This window comes from Numida meleagris, chromosome 5 (assembly GCF_002078875.1).
Source record: "Numida meleagris isolate 19003 breed g44 Domestic line chromosome 5, NumMel1.0, whole genome shotgun sequence".
In the NCBI taxonomy this organism is placed as follows: domain Eukaryota; kingdom Metazoa; phylum Chordata; class Aves; order Galliformes; family Numididae; genus Numida; species Numida meleagris.
The window spans coordinates 31,511,908-31,535,290 of record NC_034413.1 but is presented as its reverse complement, the minus strand read 5'-3'; the positions used below and the strand labels follow the sequence as shown (position 1 = coordinate 31,535,290).

At 36.6% G+C, this 23,383-nt stretch overlaps 1 protein-coding gene across 1 annotated transcript; it reads left to right on the top strand.

Annotated features, from left to right (window-relative positions):
• PBLD (phenazine biosynthesis like protein domain containing) lies at positions 28-22,667 on the top strand. The gene is made up of 9 exons (XM_021399213.1): positions 28-585; positions 2,574-2,673; positions 3,756-3,854; positions 4,239-4,348; positions 4,501-4,530; positions 5,041-5,129; positions 6,283-6,461; positions 8,146-8,208; positions 15,028-22,667. Exons 1-9 carry the CDS (start codon positions 502-504, stop codon positions 15,138-15,140), a joined length of 867 nt encoding a protein of 288 aa, XP_021254888.1. The 5' UTR covers positions 28-501; the 3' UTR covers positions 15,141-22,667.

Below are 23,383 nucleotides of genomic sequence, written 5' to 3'. Positions count from 1 at the left end.
CTACGCTCGCTTGGCGCCAAGGTATCTGTCAGCAGCGCGAGCTGTGGTTCGTGCCGCCCTTAGCAAGTGGCCGCGAGTCGCCTCACGCGGGTGGCGCTTCACACACGCAGGGGTCGGCGGCTCGTTGGGTGCTGCTCCCCTCAGTTCCCAGCGGCGGCGTGGGAAGGGAAATGGAACAGCCCGGCTGCTCGCTTCTCTTCGATTTTACAGCTGTGGCAAAGCCGTGCAAGGCTAAGATGGGCCTGGGGGAACCTCGCCAGCTCCCGCCTGCGGAATCGCCTTGTGGCGAGGTGGCGGAAGGGCCCGTTGGGGCACTGAGGAGCAAGGGATGGAGGAGGGAGGTTAAGGCAGAACCAGCGCTGGGGGTGTGGAAGGAGGCTCGAGCCCCTTGTGCTCGGAAGTGACGAGCGGGCTCCTCCTGCTGCTGGGGAACATAACCGGGCGGCAGGGCGCGGTAGGGAGCACCCGGCGCCGGGCAAAGGCTGTGCCGGCGGTGCGGCAATGCAGGTCCCCATTTTCACGGTTGATGCCTTTACAAACCGGCCGTTTTGTGGAAACCCCGCGGCAGTTTGTCTGCTCGAAAATGTAAGTTTAAAAAAGAAACGTACAGAACTTTAATGAGGGGCTGCGGCGGTGGCGTTCGCCGTTCTTGACCCGAGCTCTGAGGACCGAGGTTGCCTTGGGCTCCTGCTTCCAGGCACGGTGTGCTGTGCTGCTGCCCCGGGCGCAGCGGGGTTAGCAATTACAACGGGTACTCGTTATTTTTTTCCTTTTGAATGAGGTGGTGTTTTTTGTTTGTTTCCTGTGGAAGAGAAGGGAGACACGTACAGACCTGGATCTGAGTCACTTTGTGTCACTGTGAGCAGCCAGCTTTGACTGCAGGTTGCACGGTGCTTGTAGTGCATTTGACCGCAGTCGTTCTCATGAAGGTGTTCTGAGCAGATGGTGCTAATTCGTTCACTACTCCCCAAAACCGGTTATTAAACCGGATTAGAAATGCGTATTCCTTGTCTTATTTGTGTGGTATTACTTGATGAAAACTTTAAGAATGAGAAGGCAAATGGAGCAGTCTGTTAGTGGTTCGCATTGGCCCTCTGAATCCTGCCCGACTCGTCCTAATCCGCCACCGATCTCATACCATGTAGCACGCTTACCAAGTCAGCAAACTTGGGACAGAACATCTCGCTTCAGAGGTGTTTTTGGCTATCTAAAATCTAAATGTGCCCTCTCCAAATGCACTTACCTGAAACTTGTAATCTTCTAATTGTGCTTTCATGTTAGTTTTACTTTATTATGTTAATATGTTCAGAGAGTTACTTACGTGTTGCCTATGGCATGTTGAAGTTTTAACATTTTCTCTATGGTACTGAGGGGGAAGTGGGGTGGCTAGAGGCTTCAGGGTCGTAAAAGCTGAAGTTATAATTAATTTTATTCTGAGCACCAAGAACATGTGGAGCAGTTAGCACTGCTTCTGTTCTCTGTTCCTTTCCAAGCCTCAACAGCTGCTTTATAAAAACTGGAGAGTACAGCAGGAATGGTGATGCAAGCCCTTTCTGAGGTTCAGATGTGCCACATGATGGCAGTATTTCAGTAAAATTCTATTATTTTCAGTAAAATGTTGGCTGGTCTTAGTTCTGATTTGGTATTTTTGTAGCAAGAACTACTTTCCTGGAGTAAGGGAGAGACTGTGAAAGGTCAGGATGTTGTTTCATTGTATAGATTTCACCCTGGAATGAGCAGTCTGTTATGCCTATCACTAACTGTTCTGTGTCAATAGCACGGGATCGTTGGTTCAAAGGATTAAGGTTATTAAGGGAAAGAAGTCTAGTTAGCAGGACAAAGATCGATCTGTCCGAGGTTGAACTTGCCCAGGTCCACTTAGTACATTTTCATTTGTATGTTAGTATTTTGTAGGCCAGACCCTCCTACCTGGCCAGTCTGTGTGACTGCAGGGAAAGGAATAGGAGTGAAGTAACAACTTATCCTGTCGCTCCACCTTGTGTGCCCCACTATCGGTGTAGTGAGCTCCAGCATGTTTCTTCCTTCAGTTCAGTTTCTCATTCCAACTTTTACTGACTTATCATGTTGTTCCTCTTGCTCAATGAGTAACAGTGAGGGTACAGCAGTAAGTGCTGATAAACTGCCTTGGCCATTGCCCTGGCCATTGCAACATTCCCCCTGCTAGCATGGATTTCTCAGAGTTAAAAAGGAGAGTTGTAGCTATTTTTAGGTCATTAGTAGCGGCTTCTCATTGTGACTTTAATCAAAATGAAAGATTTGTACTCCCAGAATGACTGAGTTTAGTATTTTTGTAACTATCCTCCATGTCGTTCAAGGATTTGTGAGCTTGCAGATGAGGTAGGGGAAATGCCTGTGTGCCACAATGGTTGAACTAGTTAGCCTATTTTATGCTGCAAGGTTTTTTTTGTATTTTTTTTCCTCAAAATATTTTGAACTAAAAATGAGCGTTGTATTATTAACAGAAAAATGAGATGACTGAATTGATTTGAAAGAAATTTTGATTCTGCTTTTTTTATGGGCTGCCTTCAAATGGATTTGTCTCTCATTGTTAGGACTTGGATGAAGATTTGCATCAGAGAATCGCGACAGAAATGAACCTTTCGGAAACTGCCTTCATCAGAAAACTGCACCCTACGGATGACTTCACCAAAAGTGAGTGGCTCTGTGTACCCTGCAAAGTCTCTTAGAAAAAGCAGAAAGAAACTATGGGTGCATTTATCAGGAATGATGCTAATGCATAAGACTGCGAAAGGAAAATTGTGGAGATGTGATGCATCTTTTAATAATAATATTAAGCCTTTTGCACATAGATTAATTTGTTCAGCTTTTCCAATTCATTTTAGAGTACACAAACATTATTCATAAATCTAATCATTTGTTTTAGTGCCTTTTGCAAAATAAGCAAGTTGTGTACAGAAAATCTCCTGAAAGTGCTATGCAAAGGTCCCTCCATTAGTACTTCTATTTCTGCTAATTATCTCCTGAGATCATTCTGTTGTACAAGCAGGTGAAGAGAGGTGGAAAGCTTGTTCCGTATGCGAAGGACTGCAAAGCGAGTAGAATCTGGCTTGGCTGTTCAGGAAATCATCGCTTATTGGAGGTTGTCACAAAGTCTCAGAAACTCTCTGTGGAGGTGATACTGGAAAAGACAGGTTTCCAGCAAAACCAAGGAACCTGAAATTGCACATAGAACCCATCCAGAATCGCTTGGAGAACTAGTTCTCAGCTGAATCAGCTTGTCAGATCTGCTTGCTTTGCAGCCATGGCTATAGCCTGCCGTTTGATTATAGGTTTAGGTTCTGTATTAGCATAACCTCTCTTTGATTTTACATTTTTAATCAACTAATAGGAATAGGATTTTTAGTAAAATGAAGGCTTAGAATACTTTAGTCTTTTGCCGGTGGCTTAAGCAAAATCATTCAGGACTGATGTAGCTATGTTATAGATTCCACTATGCCAGCAAAACCCTTGGTATGTCTTCTTTCACTCACGTGGGGACAAAGATTTGTTTTTTCTCGTCTAAGTAGAGAGCTCTCTCCACTCTGTACATTCTTTTCTCTTGCAACAAAGTAGCTTTCCTCTATTGGGTGTAGACTCCAGTTGTAGAGGGGACTCAAGGGCAACAGCTATTCCAAAAGTCAGTACAAAGAGAGTCCCTATAAAAATCTATAAGTAAATTGAAAAGGAAAACAAACCAAAATTTATTCCACTTAAAAACAAACTTTATTTTTAAGGTTCCTGCTTTGGACTCCGATGGTTCACCCCAGCCAATGAAGTTCCTCTCTGTGGTCATGCTACACTTGCCTCAGCTGCTGTTTTATTTCACGTAAAAAGTAGGCTTACAAGCCATTTGTTATTATAGTAGATGTTATAAAAATTCTTTCTAATTAAGAAAATCTCTTATTTTCTACAATTAAATGTTCAGAACATTTAGAGAACATGTGTGGAGATGTCGTAGGTATTTCCTTTTACCAAATGCTGTCAGGCTGTAGTCTGACGTCTGCACTTGTTCTGATGCCCCACCATCCCTCCTAATAAAGAACAGTGCTGAATGTGCAAATGTCATCTGGGAGTTTTGTCTTGCAGTACAAGCTTACAGTAGTTATTAGATTTTTAGCTGCATACCTTATTTTTAACTTACTGGGCTACTGTAAGAGCTATAATGATTTAATTCGAATTCTTATGTTTGATACTGTTGCAATGTTCTCTCTCGCTAGAAAACCCGAACTCAGTTCTTACTTTTGTGACTCTGAGCGGGGAACTGAAAACAAGACAAGAGAAAGACCATATTGTGCTGGACTTACCGCTTTACTCAACCTACCCACAGGTTGGGCAGAGTTTTATTCATAAAAGGCTTTCAAGGGAAGTGTATGTTTCTTTCTATGTGTGTTTGTATATTTATCTACCTATCTTTACTTGGATAGATATATACGTATGAGTACTCTATCTTCTACAGTTTTTCATTTTTTTTTCCTTTAGGCACTTCAGGAAGTAGAAGAGTTAATAAAGGTAAATACAACTAGAGATGTTCTCTTAGAAATGCATTTAAATGAGCTATAATTATATATTAGAATGGCTGAAAAGTGGTTACTTCATGTTGCTTGAGGTACTCTACACAGAGATTGACAAAACTGAGAGCTCTGAGTCCTGTAGTTCAGGAGATGAAATTCTCCAGTGTGCTGCAGTTAAACTTTGTCTTCTGCTGGCTGGAATGTCAGTATTTCATGAGCATTTTCAGCCTGCTGCATGCATGTGAGGGCAATCTAGTGTCCTTGCTCCATTCTTAGTCCCTGGATTTCTTTCCAAGTTGGCATACACAGGGCTCTTAGCACCTACTTGTATCCATTCATGCACGTAATGCATTTGCATTTCTTGCTTGTATGTACTGGAGGGTTGCATGAAAGACATTGCATGAGCCCTATTCTAGCAGGGATTTTGTTGTTCTAGGAAAATTGTAAGTAAATATTTTATTTTCTAGTGACACTGTTTTTCTTTGTTTCTTTAACTTTTTTCTACCAGGCTGCCACTGGTGACATGATTGTTCAAGATCTCCGTTATTCCCCTGACACAAAGAAACTCCTAGTCCGCCTCAGCGATGCTTACGAAAGGTATCCCATACTTTTTTGAAGCAAGAGTGCACAAATTGATTCCTTTTGTTTAACCACTATTATTTACATATAAGGCTCACTTATCTGTTTTTGAAACAGGTGGAGATTGAAAACACAAATTTAAACTCCCATGTTAAATCATTCTTTAATCTTCCCCATGAGCTTACAGAATTGGCAAAGCTAAACAGGATCAGTCTGAAAACCGTCTTCAAGAAAGGGAGCTGTAGGAAAAAGTTTTAATGGTGGTGTATTTTTTCCAATCCTCTGAGACAAAAGTGGTCCAAACAAGAAACTGGGAGTCTTGCTTCTCAGCTGAACAAGTATTAATTGCATAGCTACACAGGTGCGCTTAGTGAGACAGGATGTGCTGACAGAATGCTGTGGATCTGTACGTGCGGTTGACTGTAACCTGCTTACACATACTTTATGGCATTGTAAGTAGCTTTACAGAGGAAATACCAATTCAAGTCATTTCACGGCGTTTGTTAATCTTGGAGACCTGAATTTCATTGTTAAGTATGATTTGTATCTATCTTCTCCAGACCGGAATTCTTTGATTAGGTTAGATTGCAATTGTTTTTACTTGAAGTTTGGCCTAACTTCTGGTTACAGAGTGAGCTAATGGGCAAATAAGAAATATTCTCAGCTGTGTACTCACTATTTTTACTCATTCAAGACTTCATTTTTTAGGGAAGTATCTACAATTTGATATAATTGAGCCAGTTGTAGAGTGCTTTAGAATTCTCTGATCTGAGTAGTATTAGCTGTTTGCTTATTCTGAAAGTAGGTGGAATGCTTATTTTTTGCATTCTATAGTGACGAAATATTTTTTTTTTCAGTGATGAAAATGTTGAAATTAAAGTATACATTTTTGGAGGTTGTATTCTTGGCCACTCTGTTTTCATAAGTAGATAGGAAACTCATGGCTTGATCTCTTTCCTCTGCTCGCTAAGAGTATAGTATCCATTCTGGGCAGTCTGATATCAAATGACATCGAGAGAACAATGCTAGGGATCTTTCTTCTCCAACACTTTACTGTGACTGTTTTGAGAGTGCAGAGAAGACAATTTCCTAGTTTTCTGATGCTTTTCAAAACTTAAATTAATGTAAAATGAAGAACACGGAATATTAAAATTCTATGATTAAATTGAAGGTCTGTGCTGGAAGAGCTGCAAGTGAGAGCACAAAGTTTTCTGTCAGCTGAAAAAACCGGAAAAGTAAAAGGACTCATACTTACTCTGAAGGGAAAGTCCAATGGAAAAGACAAAGGCCATGATTTTTACTCCAGATATTTTGCACCTTGGTACGGCGTGCTGGAAGACCCTGTTACAGGTGTGTGAGCACATGCATGGTAAATGACTTAGTCTTTTTTCAGTTTAAAGGTGCTTATTAAACATGATGAATGTGGCTTTATACTTCAAAGTGTCTCTTCTAATAAAGTACTGTTTTCTGTGGACAGCTGGAAAACTTTCATTACTGATTCCAAACTCATTCAGAAAAAATCAGCTTTCTGCTGTCATCAGGACAGATATTCCTGCCTCTTTTTTTATAACTTTTTCCTGATGTATTACAATTAGAGAAAAGCAAGACTACTGTGCTATTCAGCAAGTACTGCAAAAGAAGTTCACATACACTTCTGTCATTGTTTTATATTTGTTGTGCTTCACTGAGATCTCCTCTAGACTCTTTATTGTGGATATTCTCAGCCTTACAAGTAATATGAACTTAGCTAGTTACGTTTTTAGAGGCAGACATTCTAGTTCTCTATTTCTTTTCTGTTCTGTGATAATGTTTGCTGCAGAATAAAGTAATGTTGTTTGCTTGGGTACAAGTTAATCAGAGATTAATTATTAGTCTGCTGAGAACTTGATCAAAGAGACTCATTAAATTTTTTGCTGAATAGAATACATTCTTTGTTGGAGTGATGGTAGTTATACTGCACTTCTAGCAGAAGGTTTTACAAAGAAGTATACGCCACGCATTTCAGTTATTTCTTAAACTTCCAGTCCTGCTTTTCTGTTACAGCCAGGAGGCAGAGCGGTGGATGTATCTGACCCCAGAGATCTTTTATTATTGTTATATAGGAAAAGCTAGATGTTTTGTGAACCTTTGAGATTATTCTATGCTCGTTATAGCTCATAGTTGCTTGTCTTGCATCTGTAAGTCCTTTTATAGAAATAACCTCTTCACGGTATTGCTGAATTATACTTTTAACAGTGTTATGACTTTGTATTATCTTTCTTTTGCGTTAATTCCTTAATCATTATATGTCCTGGTGTCCCTGAGCCTCGATAATTACACTTGTTTCACATCTGGGTTTCCAGCACAATGTCTTTGCTCATAGCAGCTAATGTGCACTGACACAACATGAACCTCAGAAGACATCTGCCCATTGGGATACCATAAGCTGGTTTTCTGGAGGCTGTAGCAAGATCTTAAAAGATCTTGAGTTACAGATACTTAACAGTGTTCAAGACTGGGGGAAAACAAACAAACAAACGGAGTTTTTCTTGTGAAAACTGTTAGGAGAAGGAATTCTTTCTTCTTTACATAGTGACATCTGTCCACCTGTTCCTAGTCTTAAAAAATATCCAAAAATCGATTCAGTTTTTTTCTATTTGTTTCATTGAATAACATTCTGTTTAGATGAATAGTATTATTGAGTTTTAATGTTTTGAGATTCAGTTATTAAGAAAGCTCACTTGTTTTCCAGAAGTCAATACAAAGTATACTCAAATGTTTTAATTTGTACTATCTGTTATTCCTGAGGCTAATTACAAAGCCCTTAGGCAAAATTTCCATTGAAGTCAGAGGATGAGGAAGTAATACTGCTCAACTGTAAATAAATGAAATGCTAAGGCCTTGAGTTCTGTCTGCTTTGCAAAATCGTAGGCAATTTTATTCTTAAGTACACACATGGGACATTCAATTTGTATATGGCATTTGCATTTTGAGTGTAATCGCTCTATAAAATAGTGATTCTAATTCTGTACTTTGTGTTCCAATTTCTTTTAAGGATCTGCCCATGCTGTTTTAAGCAGCTACTGGTCAGAGCAGCTGGGAAAGAAAGAAATGCTTGGTAAGAGGAACTGTTTTCTTGCAAAGCTGTTCACCTATTTAAAAAAAAATGAAATCTTTACTACAATCCAAAATATAGTAGGAACTCCTTATCTATTTCTCAACTTGAATAGTAAAATTTTGCCTGAGAGATAATCCTTGAGAAACTGCTTTCTTTCCTACCTCTCAACATGACACGTTATGCCTGTAGGGAATCTGAAGTGTGTGGATCATAACAATCTGTTTGGTTTTTGATCCCAACTTTTGTATTTTTGCTGTCATGACTTTTCATCATGAAGCTTGGTGAGCTTTAGTTGATGTTCATCATGTGTTTTGACGGAATTGTACTTTGCTTCTTGCTTCTTACGGCTTGCTTTTTCTTATTGGGAGAAGGTATCAAGTCAGTATTCTCATTCATGATGTATACTTCTCAGTCCAATTTAGAATCATAGAATCATAGAATTTCCTGAGTTGGATGGGACCCATAAGGATCATTGAGTCCAACTCCTAGATGGTGTTTTCCTTTCCATTCACGTATATATTAAGATGAGATGGAAAAAAATATGGTTCTATTTGATTTAGGGATTTTTAGAGGGAAATTGCTCAAGATTAATCCCTTCAGCGAGTTCTTTAGGAAACTTGTGATTTAAAGTTGCTAGTATTTTTATAGCTAGATAAGAAGAGATGATAAATTCAGATTGTATTTAAAAAATGTGCTTTATGGTACAGTTTTTTTTCTTCAGTACTAAGATTAGTTTTCTCATGATTATGATGTTTTACATGGTAGCAGGAAAGGATATAATAAAAAGTAACCAATTAGAATGTATCTAACCTTAAATTTATAAATGGAGACAAGATGCATAGGCACTGGCCACTTCATTTGCTTGCCATGGGTAAGATTTGCAGTTTTACTTTTAAATAACTAGGCCTTAAAATAATTTGAAATGACCAGATCTTAAGTCAAGAACAGATTTATTATTGGTAATTTTTTAGTCTTTGGAAATGATAGGCTTAGTGGATCATATATTTGTTGTTAAGCAAAAAAATGAAGACCACGATGGGGTAAGATAACCTGGGAGAAACAGTTACACTTGACAAGGCTAGACAGAGAGGCATCGAGAGTCTCTTCACTTCTCACGTTTCTGTTGCCTTGGTGGAGAATGGAAGAACAGAAGCAGCGTGAAATACCGTACTAACCCTCTGATTCCCTTAGAGGGTGATGATGGTGGTGGTAGAAATACTATTCTTTTATGTGCTTGTTACCAAAGACAAAATTCTTGTCACTTAGTCTAAAACTGAGATTAGATCCTTAATCTAATAAGATTCCTTGTTCCTTGAAGTAAATGCCTTTCAAAGCAAACAGCTACGTTGAATATAAGCTTTCCTATATTTAGCCAAATGACTCTCAGACCGAACTTTTTTTGAGACTGATAAGCTCTTTAAAAGATCTGTTAGCCCTCCGTAGCTTGATATGATAATCCACAATGACTGAGCCTTTTCCATCATGAGTTGAAGGAAAAGTTTAGCAATCTGTTCTGAAGATCTCATGCTTGTATTTACATCATACAGATCTGTTATAATTTCCGTAAAGCTGTGGGGGGGAAAAAAACACCATACCTTTTGAAAAGAAGAGGAGAAACTGTCTTTGGCATTGTATCCAGATGGACTGGCTGTTTCTCTTAAGATCTGATGCTTTTTCAGACGGTAATGTGGAGATCAGAAACTATTTCATCCCACCTGTAGACAGTGTCATATATCAGAAAATAATCTTTCAACAATCAGACAGAAATTCTGTCTGCATTTTTAGATGGTATTTTCTACTTCTGTGTTTTCATGTATTTTATATGTACCGTGTTTTACCTCTTTTAGAGAAACTATCTTAAGTTGCAAAGGCAATTGATAGTGTAACCATCTTCCCTAATACTTTTAGCGAGAGAAGTCCCATATTGCCACAACATAGTTTTTTTTCATATTTTGTGCACACATGCCTATCACAGTCTAAAGGGTTACCTGGCCTGTAGGTGGATGGAGATCACAACAGTGGGTTTGTGGAATTCTATAATATACAAAGACACGGTAGTTTTATTTCCTAAATTTCTCTACTTGATTACAAATCACCACTGAAGATTATACCTATGATTGGTAATGCAACTGTGTATGAACCTATTATGAATTCTTAACAAGAAATAAAGTGTCTGCATTTTGTATATATATAAGATTAATATAGCAGCAGCAAATAATGTAGCAACAAATACATATTCTGGTATTACAAGTTACTAAAAATATATCACTAGTAAAATAACAAATACACTTACAATTGATTGCCTAGATATGCATGTGTATTTACAATGTTACTGGTAGCAAGTGCTATCAAACCAATCCCAGAAGTGAGAGTCAAATAGACCTCAGAAGGGTCTAATTAAGAAGAGATTGACCCCCGCAAGTGGGACCATATAAGTAATAGACAAAGTCTCACTTTGAAGATGATCTGTGTCATGGGCTTTTGGGATCATCCAGGCGTTTCCACCAAAGATTCAGTTTGTTTAGGAAATCCTCTAAGTAAAGAAAAGGTTTGTACAACATAAGAAGTTCTCAGAGAAGGTCTATTTTGCTTAGAAAATGAGTGGTTTTAATATCACAGACATAAAAGTGTGTGGGACACCACGTCTTTAGAGTGTACAGTAAATGCTGCTAGTTTTTTTCACCTGAGACAACTGGTATAGCTAGGATGGTGCTTCTCTCTGAGAACATTTTACTTTTTCCCTACCACTTTCTTTTCTTTTGGCTAAAGTGGCCAATAGCAATTGCTGATTCCTACTGTCTCAGTCCCGTTTCTCCTGACTATAATTTGCAGTTGCAGTTCCTTATTTTTCTGCTATGAATGGCTTTTTCAGGATGCCCACAGTTCTTAGGCATTCAGCTACACGCTACACTTCAGAAAAGCCAGCTGTGCCTTTCCGGGGGTGCTCCTGGTTCACAAGCCTTGTTCTCAGGCTAGCTGTCAGTATTTTTCCCTTAATAGACAAGTATACTTTATGACTGCTGCCATCAGTGCCTTCAGTCTCTTTTTTTTTTTGTGCGTGATGGAAATAGTACAAAACAGATCTAAAGAGAACAAATTTGTACGACATCTTATCAACCTGTGGTTTTTACATGTGTTCAGAAAAAACTTTTCCTTCTGTGTGCATGGAGGGTTATCAGGCATTACTGGAGTGAATTCCATTTGTGATGTGATTATTTAGAAAAGGTGGTGGCAGTCAAGATAATGTATCACCAAAGATTAATAAATAAAAACATCTTTTGACTATTTAGAAACTTTTGCAGTGCTTCTGCAATATCCTTTATTTCAAGAATAAAGGTTTTCTTCCATTTAAAATTGAAAATCTTTTAGTTCCAAAATAGATGAGGTATGAAATTGTATGCAAAAAAAAGAGGAACATTAAATTTATTATCAGATCTTTCTGGATATTGTGACCTCCAGGAGGAGGTCAGCTACATCTCTGCTGAAGTATCAGACATAATATCCTGTGTCTGGGTTCTCTTCCTATCTTTGTTAAACCAAACTGTCAAACAACCACTCCCATTAACTACAAAGAGAATATTCCAGTCTTTTTACAAGGTGAGACACTTTACTCATTTTTCCTGGAACTATATAAATATACTTGTATTTAAGATGTGTTAAATGAGAATTTGCTATCAGTCCTTTTTTTCATTTGAAGAATTCCTGAAATGGTATTATATATATTTTTAATAATCTATAATATCAGGTATGTTAGACTTTCATAATTGCCAGTGAATATAGTATTTACACTATTTAGCAATTGTATCTGTGTACAGTCCTTTGTGTGTCTTTTATATCATTTATATCTTTATATAGTTTATGAACACGCATAAGAAATTCAGTATACTCGAACAGATTGTAGAAGATTTTCCAAATTAATTTAAAGAGAAGAGTTTTAATTCAGGACAATTCTTAATGCTTGGTAAAGCTAGAGGAATCCTTCTGAACCTCTTTAATTCAGTTAACTAAATTTACGTGTGTAAATAATGGTTCTTGCTGTTGCCTCTAACTTCTGTGATTCCTTACCAGTACAGAACAGGCTCACCATAGCTTCTGAGGTTTTTTGAGGAGTGGGAGGAAGCAGATCTTACTTTAACCGTAAGATCACTCTGTCAAAACTTTAGCCAGGGTTTCTTTCAGCTTAAGGTCCTGTCTCTTAACTTTTTATTCTCCTTACATTTTTTGTGAAGAAGTTGCTTCATAAGACAGAATAAATTTACCTTTTTTAGGTTTTTGCTCGTTCAAAGGTTCACAAAGTAGAGAGTTCCACACAGTTATAATCACAGTTTTTATATGGTGAGATTAACTAGAAAAATCGATTGATAGAATTCACTGTATTTTTTAGTATATGTTCTTTTTCACTGGGCCACGTCAGATTTATGCAGAGGTGTAACATTTATGCCAAAGGAGAGGTGTTTCACTCCATCAATCAGAAGATCTGTTGACCTTATTTTTTGGAATATGAGTCTTAGAGGTCTTAATTTCACTTAAGTGATACTGAGTAAAGGCTAGGAAAAAGTACTTTTTCATCAATCCTTTTGAAGGCACTAGAGGTTTGGCCAAAGTAATGATGATTACTAAAACCAGATATTTTTTACAAGAATTGCACTTTTTCCTGATCTGTCATTATCATGACATCACAAATAAAATCCAGTAGTTCTCAAACTCTCTCACCAATGGTCATTTAAATGGGCCTAGTCTAATAAGAGGCTCCTCAAAACAGTAGGTCAGTGTTGGTATGAGATTACTGGCCTCCTTCTGAATGCAACATTGTATGTAAGTGCGCTGAAATTGTGTTTGTACATACTATTGAACTTTATCTCAGGTTAATCACAAAAGAATTTAGGGGACTGAGTTGAATTGTTGTAGATAATTGTTACATATCGGAATGTACATGTTAGTGAAATAGTTGCATGGTCCAAAAAGCATCAGAGATGCTTGAATCTCACTGAAGGCTTTGCTATTAAATGAAATCATCTAGTTAATGAAATGTTCTGTGCAGGTCTGCTTCCTTTCAGTCACAGCGTTGAAATATCAGTATTTCTGTGTGAGAGAGAAGATGATAAAATATTATTTACATACAGTCTTGAGCAAAATTGTTGTGATTTTTTCCCCTTCTTTTTTTGTAGGTTTCTTCAAAAATAAAACAAAATGGAGGAAAATCAAATTAGTAAGCCTGCCATGAAACTGATAGCACTAGTCCCACATTTAAAGAAGGAAAAACAAAATCGAACCAGCCTCTAAGATCAGAAATAATTTAGCTCTTCTTTAACTCTGCTATCTCAAAGAAGTGAGAGAGTTTAGCTGTGTATCTGCACTTGGCAATAACAGTTCATCAAAGTTAGCATGTTGTGGACCATTAACAGCCCAAAATATTATATTTGAAAGCATTTGTTCATACATATATACTGCTCTTGTAAGTTAAAAACAATAACTGGTAATTCTTTAAATAGAAAAGACCAGGAAGCATCCATAACAGTCATTTAGCTCCTATTTGCACTGTTTTGGGAGTCTTTGCTTTGTCTGAGAATCTGATATCCTTGTATAAGTAAGAGCTTCCTTGTCATCTGTAGCTGAGAAATTGTCTGACAGTGTACAGTATAGATACCATCTGTTAGAGATCTCATGTTCTGACAGGATCTGAATACAATCTCTACACAGTTATAAATTAGGATATTATGAGGATATGAAACTCTAACCTTTGCTGATGCCATCCTAACCAGACCACTCTCTGATCAAGTAGTTATGCAACTAACGTTGGACTACTGAAAAAAGACTGCAGACTCAGTGTGCTAAGTATTATCTTCTCAACTGAGTATGACTATGAACAGTTTCAGTAAAAAAAAATCAGATTTGTGATTTTTTTTATCAGTGGAAAGCTTTTATCATTAAACTTTACCCAAGTGTATTAAACGATATATTCAGGATTATATAAATTCTGAAATGATATAGATTTGTTCCTGTCTATGTAAGATTTTCATCTCAGTTTATGACAGCTGAAGCACATCTATGTTTCTTCGCAGTCTTTTTCTGCTTGTTACTTCAGCTTCATTTACTCATTAACCAAACGTGTTCTTTGAACCTTGTGTATAGTTCTAGTTCACTACCTGTGAAGTAGTTCTTTGCCTTATGCAGATAACAGTATTCTTCCTTCTTAGCTAGGGAAATGGTCTATCCCATGAATGGGTGCATTAAGACATATTTAGAGGTACAAAGAAGTCTTAGTTCATTACATTACAGTAAATCATCCTTCATTACTTGCTATTACACAGCACTTTTGTCAGTCTGTATATGTCAAGTTCTAGTCTGAGATATACCCTCAGCTAATCTTCATCTGTAAAGAATCATAGAAGCAGAGAATTGTTTGAGTTGAAAGGGACCTCTGAAGGCCATCTGGTCCAACTCTCCTGCGATGAACAGGGACACTGACAGCTAGATCAGGTTGAATAGGATCAGAATAAATGCCCACAGAGCAAAATCATTAATTCTAGCATCTAGGCAAAGGTGCATCAGTAAGACGAGGTAGGAGACTGCTGAGGAAGGGAAAAGTCATCAGGGGAGCGACTGCAGAGGATTGGGTTATTTAGATTAGAATCATAAAATCATGTAAGTTGGAAAGACAGTGTGCCCAGATTGTTCCTGGTACAGTGACTGCCCAGTTGTTGCTTGCTTTCTGCAGACAGAGGCCACGTTAGCCTGAATTTTCTTGCATTTTCTAAAAAATGATTTGTAATACTAGAATTTTAACTCTGGATTCATGTTATTCTTGTTTCCGTTTAGCTTTTCAATGTTCTCGACGTGGAGGAGAGTTGAAGATTTCACTTCAAAATAATGGAAGAGTTGAAATTGCGGGGCAATTTGCTATTGTATTGAAAGGAAACTTGACTTTATGAAGAAACTGACACTAACAATTTAATCTATCACACCTTTACATTATTCATATTGTGTTGATTATGTCTTAGTTTTAGGCAGTGAATTACCACTGTCCTCAAAAATCTTTGATTACTTACTGCCCATTTTTTAAAACTGCTTGAAAGTGTTCACTTTTGATCTTGAAGATCCCTGGTATTGTTTTCTTCACTTTCATCTCAAGACTTTGCCTGTAAACTGATCTCAGAAATTGTCCAAGGACAGCCCTCTTATTTTTCTGCTCTTAAATAATGTTTTTCTTCTTTTTTTTTTTTCCCAATTTCCACATTAAAAGCCACTTTACCTCCTGGATTGATTTATAAACTTCTTTATTTGGTAAAACAAACTGATTATAGTCAGCTTACTTTCTCTGCCACACATTGAAATGTTTCTTATGTTCCTTAATTTACTTGAATTAAAGCATGAAGAAAATACAAAAATATTGACATAGCAATCCCCTCAAGACTGTTAAAAAATTGGAAAAAAAAGAGAAAATGTGATTGGTTACTGTCATGTCATTTACTTTTGAAGGACTGAAGATTTACTCCTAAATCAAAATTTATTCTCTAATGTTCTTCTTTGAGCGTACTGCTTCAGATGTCACTTTTTCCTTTATTGTTCCTATCTTCCTCTGGATTTATTAGGAATATATTAAGTAATGGAGTTACTCTAGCTAAAATTCTTTTTTTCCTTTCAAATCACTTTTCTCCTAAAATTTGAATTAATTCTTTAGTAAAATCATGGAAGCATAGGGTTTGGAAGAGAACTCTGGAGACCATCTAGTCCAATCCCCTGCTGAAGCATGTTCTCTACAGTATGTTGCAAAGGAAAGCATCCACGTGGGTTTTGATTATCTCCAGAAGAGACTCCTCAACCTCTCTGGGCAGCCTGTGTTAGTGCTCTGTCATCCTCACAGTAACAAAGTTCTTTGTCATGTTCAGATGGAGCTTCCTGTGTTCCAGTTTGTGCCCATGGGCCCTTGTGCTGTTGCTGGGCATTGCTGAAAAAAAGAATAATGTGTTTTGAATTCAAAGGCATTGTCACAGTGTAGGAACAGCTGAATCCTATATACAGTCCTTTATAAATTCTGAGGAACTTACTTGTGCCCAATTATTGTATTTCCAGCCATTTTGAATTTTAACACAACTTATAACTCACTGAAGCCCAAGCATCTGGGGGCAGATAACAGTGTGAAAATCCTAGAATTTATTTAAAATAAAAGTTCCTTGTTATTGTGGCCACACAAGACTTATTGAATATGTGATTTAAATGCACCACAAAGCTTAAGAACTAGGTGGCAAGCAAATCTCAAATTGAAATGTGTATTTTTCTCTATTCAGGCTTGCTGAAGTTCAGGGACCTGACATACAATTTATGAATATGGAATCATTGTATGCAAGGCACTGCAGTGGATGCAACTCAACAGCAATGCTGCAGAGGCATATTTTGCAGTCGCTTTGACCTTGTCTTCTCAAAGTCATCACTTTACATGTAATGACTTAGACCTGCTTGAGCCCTCCTGCAAGCTTGTTTTGCTGTACTTGCTCCTTTAGTCTGGTTTATAAAAGTGTGAGAATAGTCCATTGTCTGAGAGGCTTTCAAAAAAAAAACAACCCACCTCTTTAAGAATATAAATGATCTAAAAAAGCAATTATTGTTCATCTGTTGACATTTAACAAACAGTACTTTTTTCTTTCTTTTTTCTTTTTTTTACCCAGGGGGGCTAATAATGAACAAGGGCTGGGAAATTTTATATATCTCTGCTATCTAAATTTCCTGACTAAATGAATAAACTTGCTGCTTAATGCATTTTTTTTAATGGTTTACTACTACTTAGTCTCTTTCAGTTCTGGATAGAAAAATCACCAGAGCTCAGGTGGGATACTATGCAGTAATGTGTTTTTAATCAACAGATTAGTTAATCAGCCATGATTAATTAATGATGAATTAATTATACCTTATTGTGCAGTTCTGCTGCCTAAATTGAGCTTTAAAGGAGTTATTTTATTAATCATCATTGTGCTAATTGCAGACACTTACAGAAGGATCGCTAATTAAACATGCAACCATATGCAAAGCAAGCAAGGCTGCTGAGAGTGGCAAGAAAAAGAGCGCTGATTTTCTAAGTAGCAACTTTATTGTAATGAAATATTGTACAGTTGACCTGGTGATCCTAATTACTCACTAAGACTTATTTTAGCACATTGCACATTTTCAGTCAACGGTAAAGGAGATTAGTTGTTGGAACAAATTTTGTCTGTCTTTCCTAATGGAAAAAGTAAGTTGTGGGAACTTCAAACAAAATTATTTAGAATTTGTGTGGCCTTGTTTCACATTTTCATTCAAAGATTTCACCTACTGCTACTTGATAGTTGTTAAGTTACTGTGGTACCAAATTTAATGTCCATTACACTTGAAATGAGTACTGTGACTCAAAGTTACACGAGTTTCACACCAAAAAGAGGAAAGTGGTGTTTAAACTAAGTTAGTTTCTAAGGGCCAACGTCAGTATGGAAAAAGCAGATGGGAGACATTAATTAAAGACGGATTTCTGTGAAGAAAATTCATCTTCAGCTTAAGCAGCACAACTTTTTAGATCTTTGTAACTCTAAAAATAAGATTTGTGGGCAGCAGAATTTCATGGAGATGTCGTCACTGTGGACTTCCGTCTTTTTTTTTAATGCGAGTTGTTAGGCCTTTCACATTAATTAAATAAAATTTAGTTTCAGAGACATTTTTGTTGGACTGACCATATAGTATTATTAAAATTATCAGTGTAAAACTCAAGTGTTTACTGTGCAAATTTCTGACATAGGATCATTGCAAGCCACTCTGTGTTTTTGAATAAAGACCTGGCTGGATCCAGGAGTCAAGACATGAAAATTTAAGTGCACGTTTGCTCACTTCTTTCTTGCGTGCTTCAGAAGTCCAGCTCATGTAGGAGCTAGGGAAAGCGTACATGACTTAGAGGAAGGGAGCAAAATAAGAAAATAATCAATCAGAAGATAGAAACCATTAACTCTGCTGCTACAGAAATGAATGTACAGGTAAAAGGGAGGAAAGAAAAACAGAAATCCAGTTTTATATATAGTAAGCCTTTTTACAGTTTTTCTTTAAGGATTCATGAAAATACCTTGCATTTCTTCTGCGTTATCTGGATGAAAATAGACTGCATATATTAAAAAGTTTTCTTCTGAAATTGGAAAATTTTGCGAAAAGTTGAAATAAAAGATTTCGCAAATGTGTACACAACAGGAGGCCATAGACAGGAGCCATGTGTTCACAAGGGATAGGAAGGAAAATTAGCAACAGATGAGACAGTTATTTCTAGGAAATGAAAGATTTCTTTGTCTCAGTACTCATTAGAGTGACAAGGAAACATGCCAGAAACAGAGGGAACCTTCCCAGGAGAAGAAATGGAAAATAGAAGAAAATTGTGGGTGATGATGTATCAAATGAAAATGAAATTAGTTCAATTAAAAACTGAGAAATACCCAAATTAAGCAGTTTCATTCTGACCTCAGGAACTTTTTATTAATTTGTGTTTGTAGAGGAGTAGATCTGTCTTAAGATCATTACCAAACTTATAAAAAAGGGCAGAACAAAGAATATTTTTACTTGCTGAGTCACTGTCCTTTCTTTAGTTTCCTTCCTTCCTTATTCCTTCTTTATTTTCCTTTATTTCCTTCTACATTTCCTAAAAGTTGCTGCAAGCTCCAACTGTAAAGTTTCAAAAGAACGTGGAAATAAAGTAACAGGAAGTATCGTCCTAAATAGTAGGAATGTGCGAGAAAAGTTGACTGGAGTCAGTTTCAGCCCATGATGTTTAGACTTAGCATCTAAAGCACACTACTAAAACATTGAATTCTAAATGTTTCTAAATTCATTGCTTTCTGTAGAGAGAAATTAAATTTGGTTGCTGTGTTTTTTCCTTATTCATTGGTGAAATAGAACATCACCTGGTTACAGGATCCTGAATCATATACACAGAAGTTTTGTGCACTTTCCAAATGTTCTGTGATTTTTTTATGGTACTCTCAAACCAAGGAACCACTTTCCCATACATTATTTTTGTCCTATTAAAATTTTAGTATGGATAAAATACACTAGGCAAACACAAGACAATTTCAAACATTTCAATAATTGAGCAGAAGAAAGAACTTGTAGGGGATAAATCAAGTGAGTTTGTGGGGTGGAAAAGGATATGTATCCTCTGTATAGAGACTACTATGTGAGTATATTTAAAAGTCATGTTCCCAGTTTCTGTCACTACTTGAAGTTAATGATGCTTTGACAGTTTGGATGCTTTGGGAATGTAGGCTGAGCAGATTGCAGCAGAGCTGGAACAAACTCTGAGGCACAAGAAATCCAGGAACACAAATTTGAATCCAGATGTGTTCTCTACTGACCTATTGCTTACACATTTTGGATCCAAACCAAAGGGGTGTTGCTTGAGTGCCTGTCCAGCCAAGCTCAATTCCACTTGGAATTTTTGAATTTTTATTCTGTTTCAGAAAGCCTCCTTTTTTCATAAATATTTATGGTTATAGACTGAAATAAATGATAATAATTATGATAATTTCTGCCACCATATTCAGAAGGAAATGTCTCTTTTCTGAACAAAAATAATTGTTTTAAAAACAGCTTTTTGGACTTTAATGGATTTATGAGTAGTAACTTTCTGAAGACACATTTGATTGATGCAGGCATTTAATATCACCGTCTCCATTCTTACCCGTATTTTTGAGTAGTATGCTAACTGTAACTTTCAGCAACCTTAGCAGTTAATAGCATCAATAGATGAAGTCCCCTATTAATAAACAACTGTGGGCATTTTCTCAATAAAGTTACAATTTCAGCAGAAAAAAAAAGATTAAAAGGAAACACCTGCTCCTGTAAATTACTCTGCTGCAGGTACCAACCCAGGAGACTCTGCAGATGGTTGTGTGTTTGCAAACCTGACCTCAACACACCTTCATCAATCTCTGACTGATTGATTCTTTCTGAAGTAGAGCACACCATATCCCAGGGTACTAGAAGACACCTTTGCATTAGTCCCAGTCAGGATAACAACTAATTGGTACTTTTTTTCATTTTTAGAAGTTCTTAACAAAGAATGTTTTAGCATAAAGGATAAATTTTCTCATCAAGCACCAGCACTGACTGGAAGACAGTGCAATCATACAGTCCCAGGAAGAATTACTCGGAATTGTACTTTAAAAGTTATAATCCTTGCTAGATTTCTCTGATAACTGGGAGTATGTGTTAAATTGCTTTGTGCCCCAGGATTATGAGATTGACAAGAAGAAATAAAACACTGATCACTAAAATGATACAGCATGAATTCATATGCTGCCAGTCAAGAAAAAGAGAGGTCCTAAATTCTGTCTGTTCATTTTCCCTTTTCCTCTCTTTTTGAGCATCTTACTTCTATCTTACTTCTCTTATTGAGGCCTGAGACTAATTATGCCAAGCTGTTCTTAGCTGAGACAAACTCTATCATGTGCATTATCCAGTGTGCACTTATGTAGAAGCCTTGTACAATTTACTGAGTCCAATCTAATCAATACATCCATTTGTCTTTGTAGAATTCGTTAAATCTGTTCTGGAAAACAAAAAATATTTCTGATAAAAATGGACACATGTTTGTGTTCCCTGTTCAGTCTTCCACATTCCTATTTTGTGCAAAACTCAGAGGAAAACAATGAATGATGTACTGGTGTGTTTCGGGCTTCAGCGATACCAGTAAAATATTTGGCTTTGTTTCTTTTTCATTGAACACTTAAATTTTACAGTTTTTTTACTCTCTGAATGACTGATTGGCATTTAATGGCTTAAAGAAGGTGTGTTCTTTCCCTGAAGAAGAAGATAGGGTAAGGGAATTTAATCTGTGTGCAGTTTCCCTGAATTCTTCATAGATTCAGATTTGTTGGATTGCTGTCTTGGATTTTTAGGTAATTTTGAGTGTTTTCTGCATTTCATAGATGCACAGATAAAAAACCACCATCTAAGTTATGGCCTCAATGCATATCACAGAAAGTAATATTTCACAAAGAAATTTAGGTATTGAAGCCAATGCATTGTGATTTAGGTATAGTAGAAAGACGTGCAAATTTGATATGAAAATGTAAGCTTATGAAGAATCTATTATATTGCTTGGTAAACTGTGTAGGAAATGTTTGCATTTTCTGGTTAAGTTGTGTTTCCTGTTGATGATTTTTGAACTTTGTCCTGAACCTGTTGGAACTTCATGCTGGTTTTTCTGTTAGATTAAGTAGCCATTGCTCTAAAGCTTGCATTCCTGACATTTTGATGTGTTAGAACTTGGCCTGGAAGTTTTCCTGGTGTTTAATTGCAAAAGCATCACTAATAATTTTAACTGATAGGACTTTTATTAAATGCACTATTAAATGTCAGCCAGTCTAGATTACAAAATTGTAGTTATTACCGTATTCAAATATTCCTTAAACTATAAGGAACAACAAAGTGATACATACCTTTTTGATTCTCGATGGTATATGAGGAAGACCAGTTACAATAGAAGTATAGCTGCCTCACTGCATTTTTTGTATTAGGAATTAAAGTCTGTGAGTAGGTGATGATACATCCAATTAAATGAACACGATAATTTTGTACATTTCAAAGCACATGTGTTTAACAGAAGTGGCTGCATGTATTCTTGAAAAATCTTTTTATTTGAAATTTCCACTGTGATATTAATTAAGGCGAGGAAACTTCCTGAATTTGGAATTTGGATCATTCCAGAGAAAATGCTGGTAAAATCTGATATAATGCTGTCACTTGAGATTCTTGGTATCTTTAGAATAGTAATCAGCTAGCTAGTAGAATCAGCTAGCTCCATGGGAGAACAGTAAACAAATAACAAGCTTGTTGATAGTAAATATTCAATCCTTTTTCTGTATCAGTTTTTATTCTCTTGTACCTAGTGGGAAACTTTGTTCTTTGTGCATTCTAAATCCATCCAGCATTATATCTGACCAATCATCACATTGTTCCTCTATTCACAACCGTCTTTAGTACTGGCTTTTAAAGTATATCCGTCACATCTAATTCATTAGAGTTTGGAAATGTGACACTTGGGAGATCTGAAAATTTGAAACATCGCATGTTACCATGTGCCTGACTACAACATCTTAATCTTTCAGAACTGCATTTCTTTTTGATGGAAAAACCTCTGTGGCGTCCTGCTGTCCATTTGGACAAAAGAGCAGATGTGTTATATGCGTGAATGCGTGTGTGCTCATCTGCCTATGGCAGGATACAAAAAATAGAGCTACAAAAGTTCCTTGTTAAGTTGGAAAGCATTAATTACAGCATCAAGCCTTACAGTTAACAGTGTAAACCTTTTTTAAATTGAGTGTGGATTACTTAATTTACATAATAGTTTAATTATAAAGTCAAAATGTAATGGTAAAGTACCACTAAAGAATGAAATGAGGTACGTGTGTGTATATATCTATAAAAAATACACATATATTTGTGTACGCCAATTTGTTTTCATGTTTCATTTTCTTTTACCCGTGTTTGTGATTCTTGCTATCTTTCAGCAAGTTTCATATTTCAGCAAATAAAGATAACTTTATTTTTGTCATTAAAAATAATTGTTTAAGGTAAGTAAAAATATGTTTATGGAAAACAGAAAAATTTTACATGTGCCCTTCCAGAAAAGGTGAATACTGTTCATTCATTAGACCGGTCCCTGCCTGGTTCACACTAACAGCATTATGAATTGAAGATAACCAAAACATACAGCTGTTTTTAATGTTGTGCGCTTGTTTAGTCCCATTAACTGCAGTAGAATTATGTAAACATGTGTGGTTAAATTAGTGGTAAAATTAGTATGCGGGACTTTCTATTTAGAATTAACATCCTCACTAACAGGCTTTTTGAAGGGCAGCACTTAACATTCTAAAACATATGCATGGAATATTTAGATGATAACTATTATTATTATATATTAGTAAAAGAAGTTCAGTCTGCAGTAGTGTATTTTAAAATATATCCTTATACATTATTTAAGACTGTTAATTTACTAAACTGAATTCACTACCTCCAAAATGTTGAAATGTTACTTGAAATGTTTCTGTAAATATAATCACTTCCCACTTTTTGTATGTCTTTGGTCTTTTTTTTTTTTTTTTTTTGTATTCTTTTCAGTGCAAAACTGAAAGTTAAGAATACTTCTAAATGCCTGGACTGTGCAGCT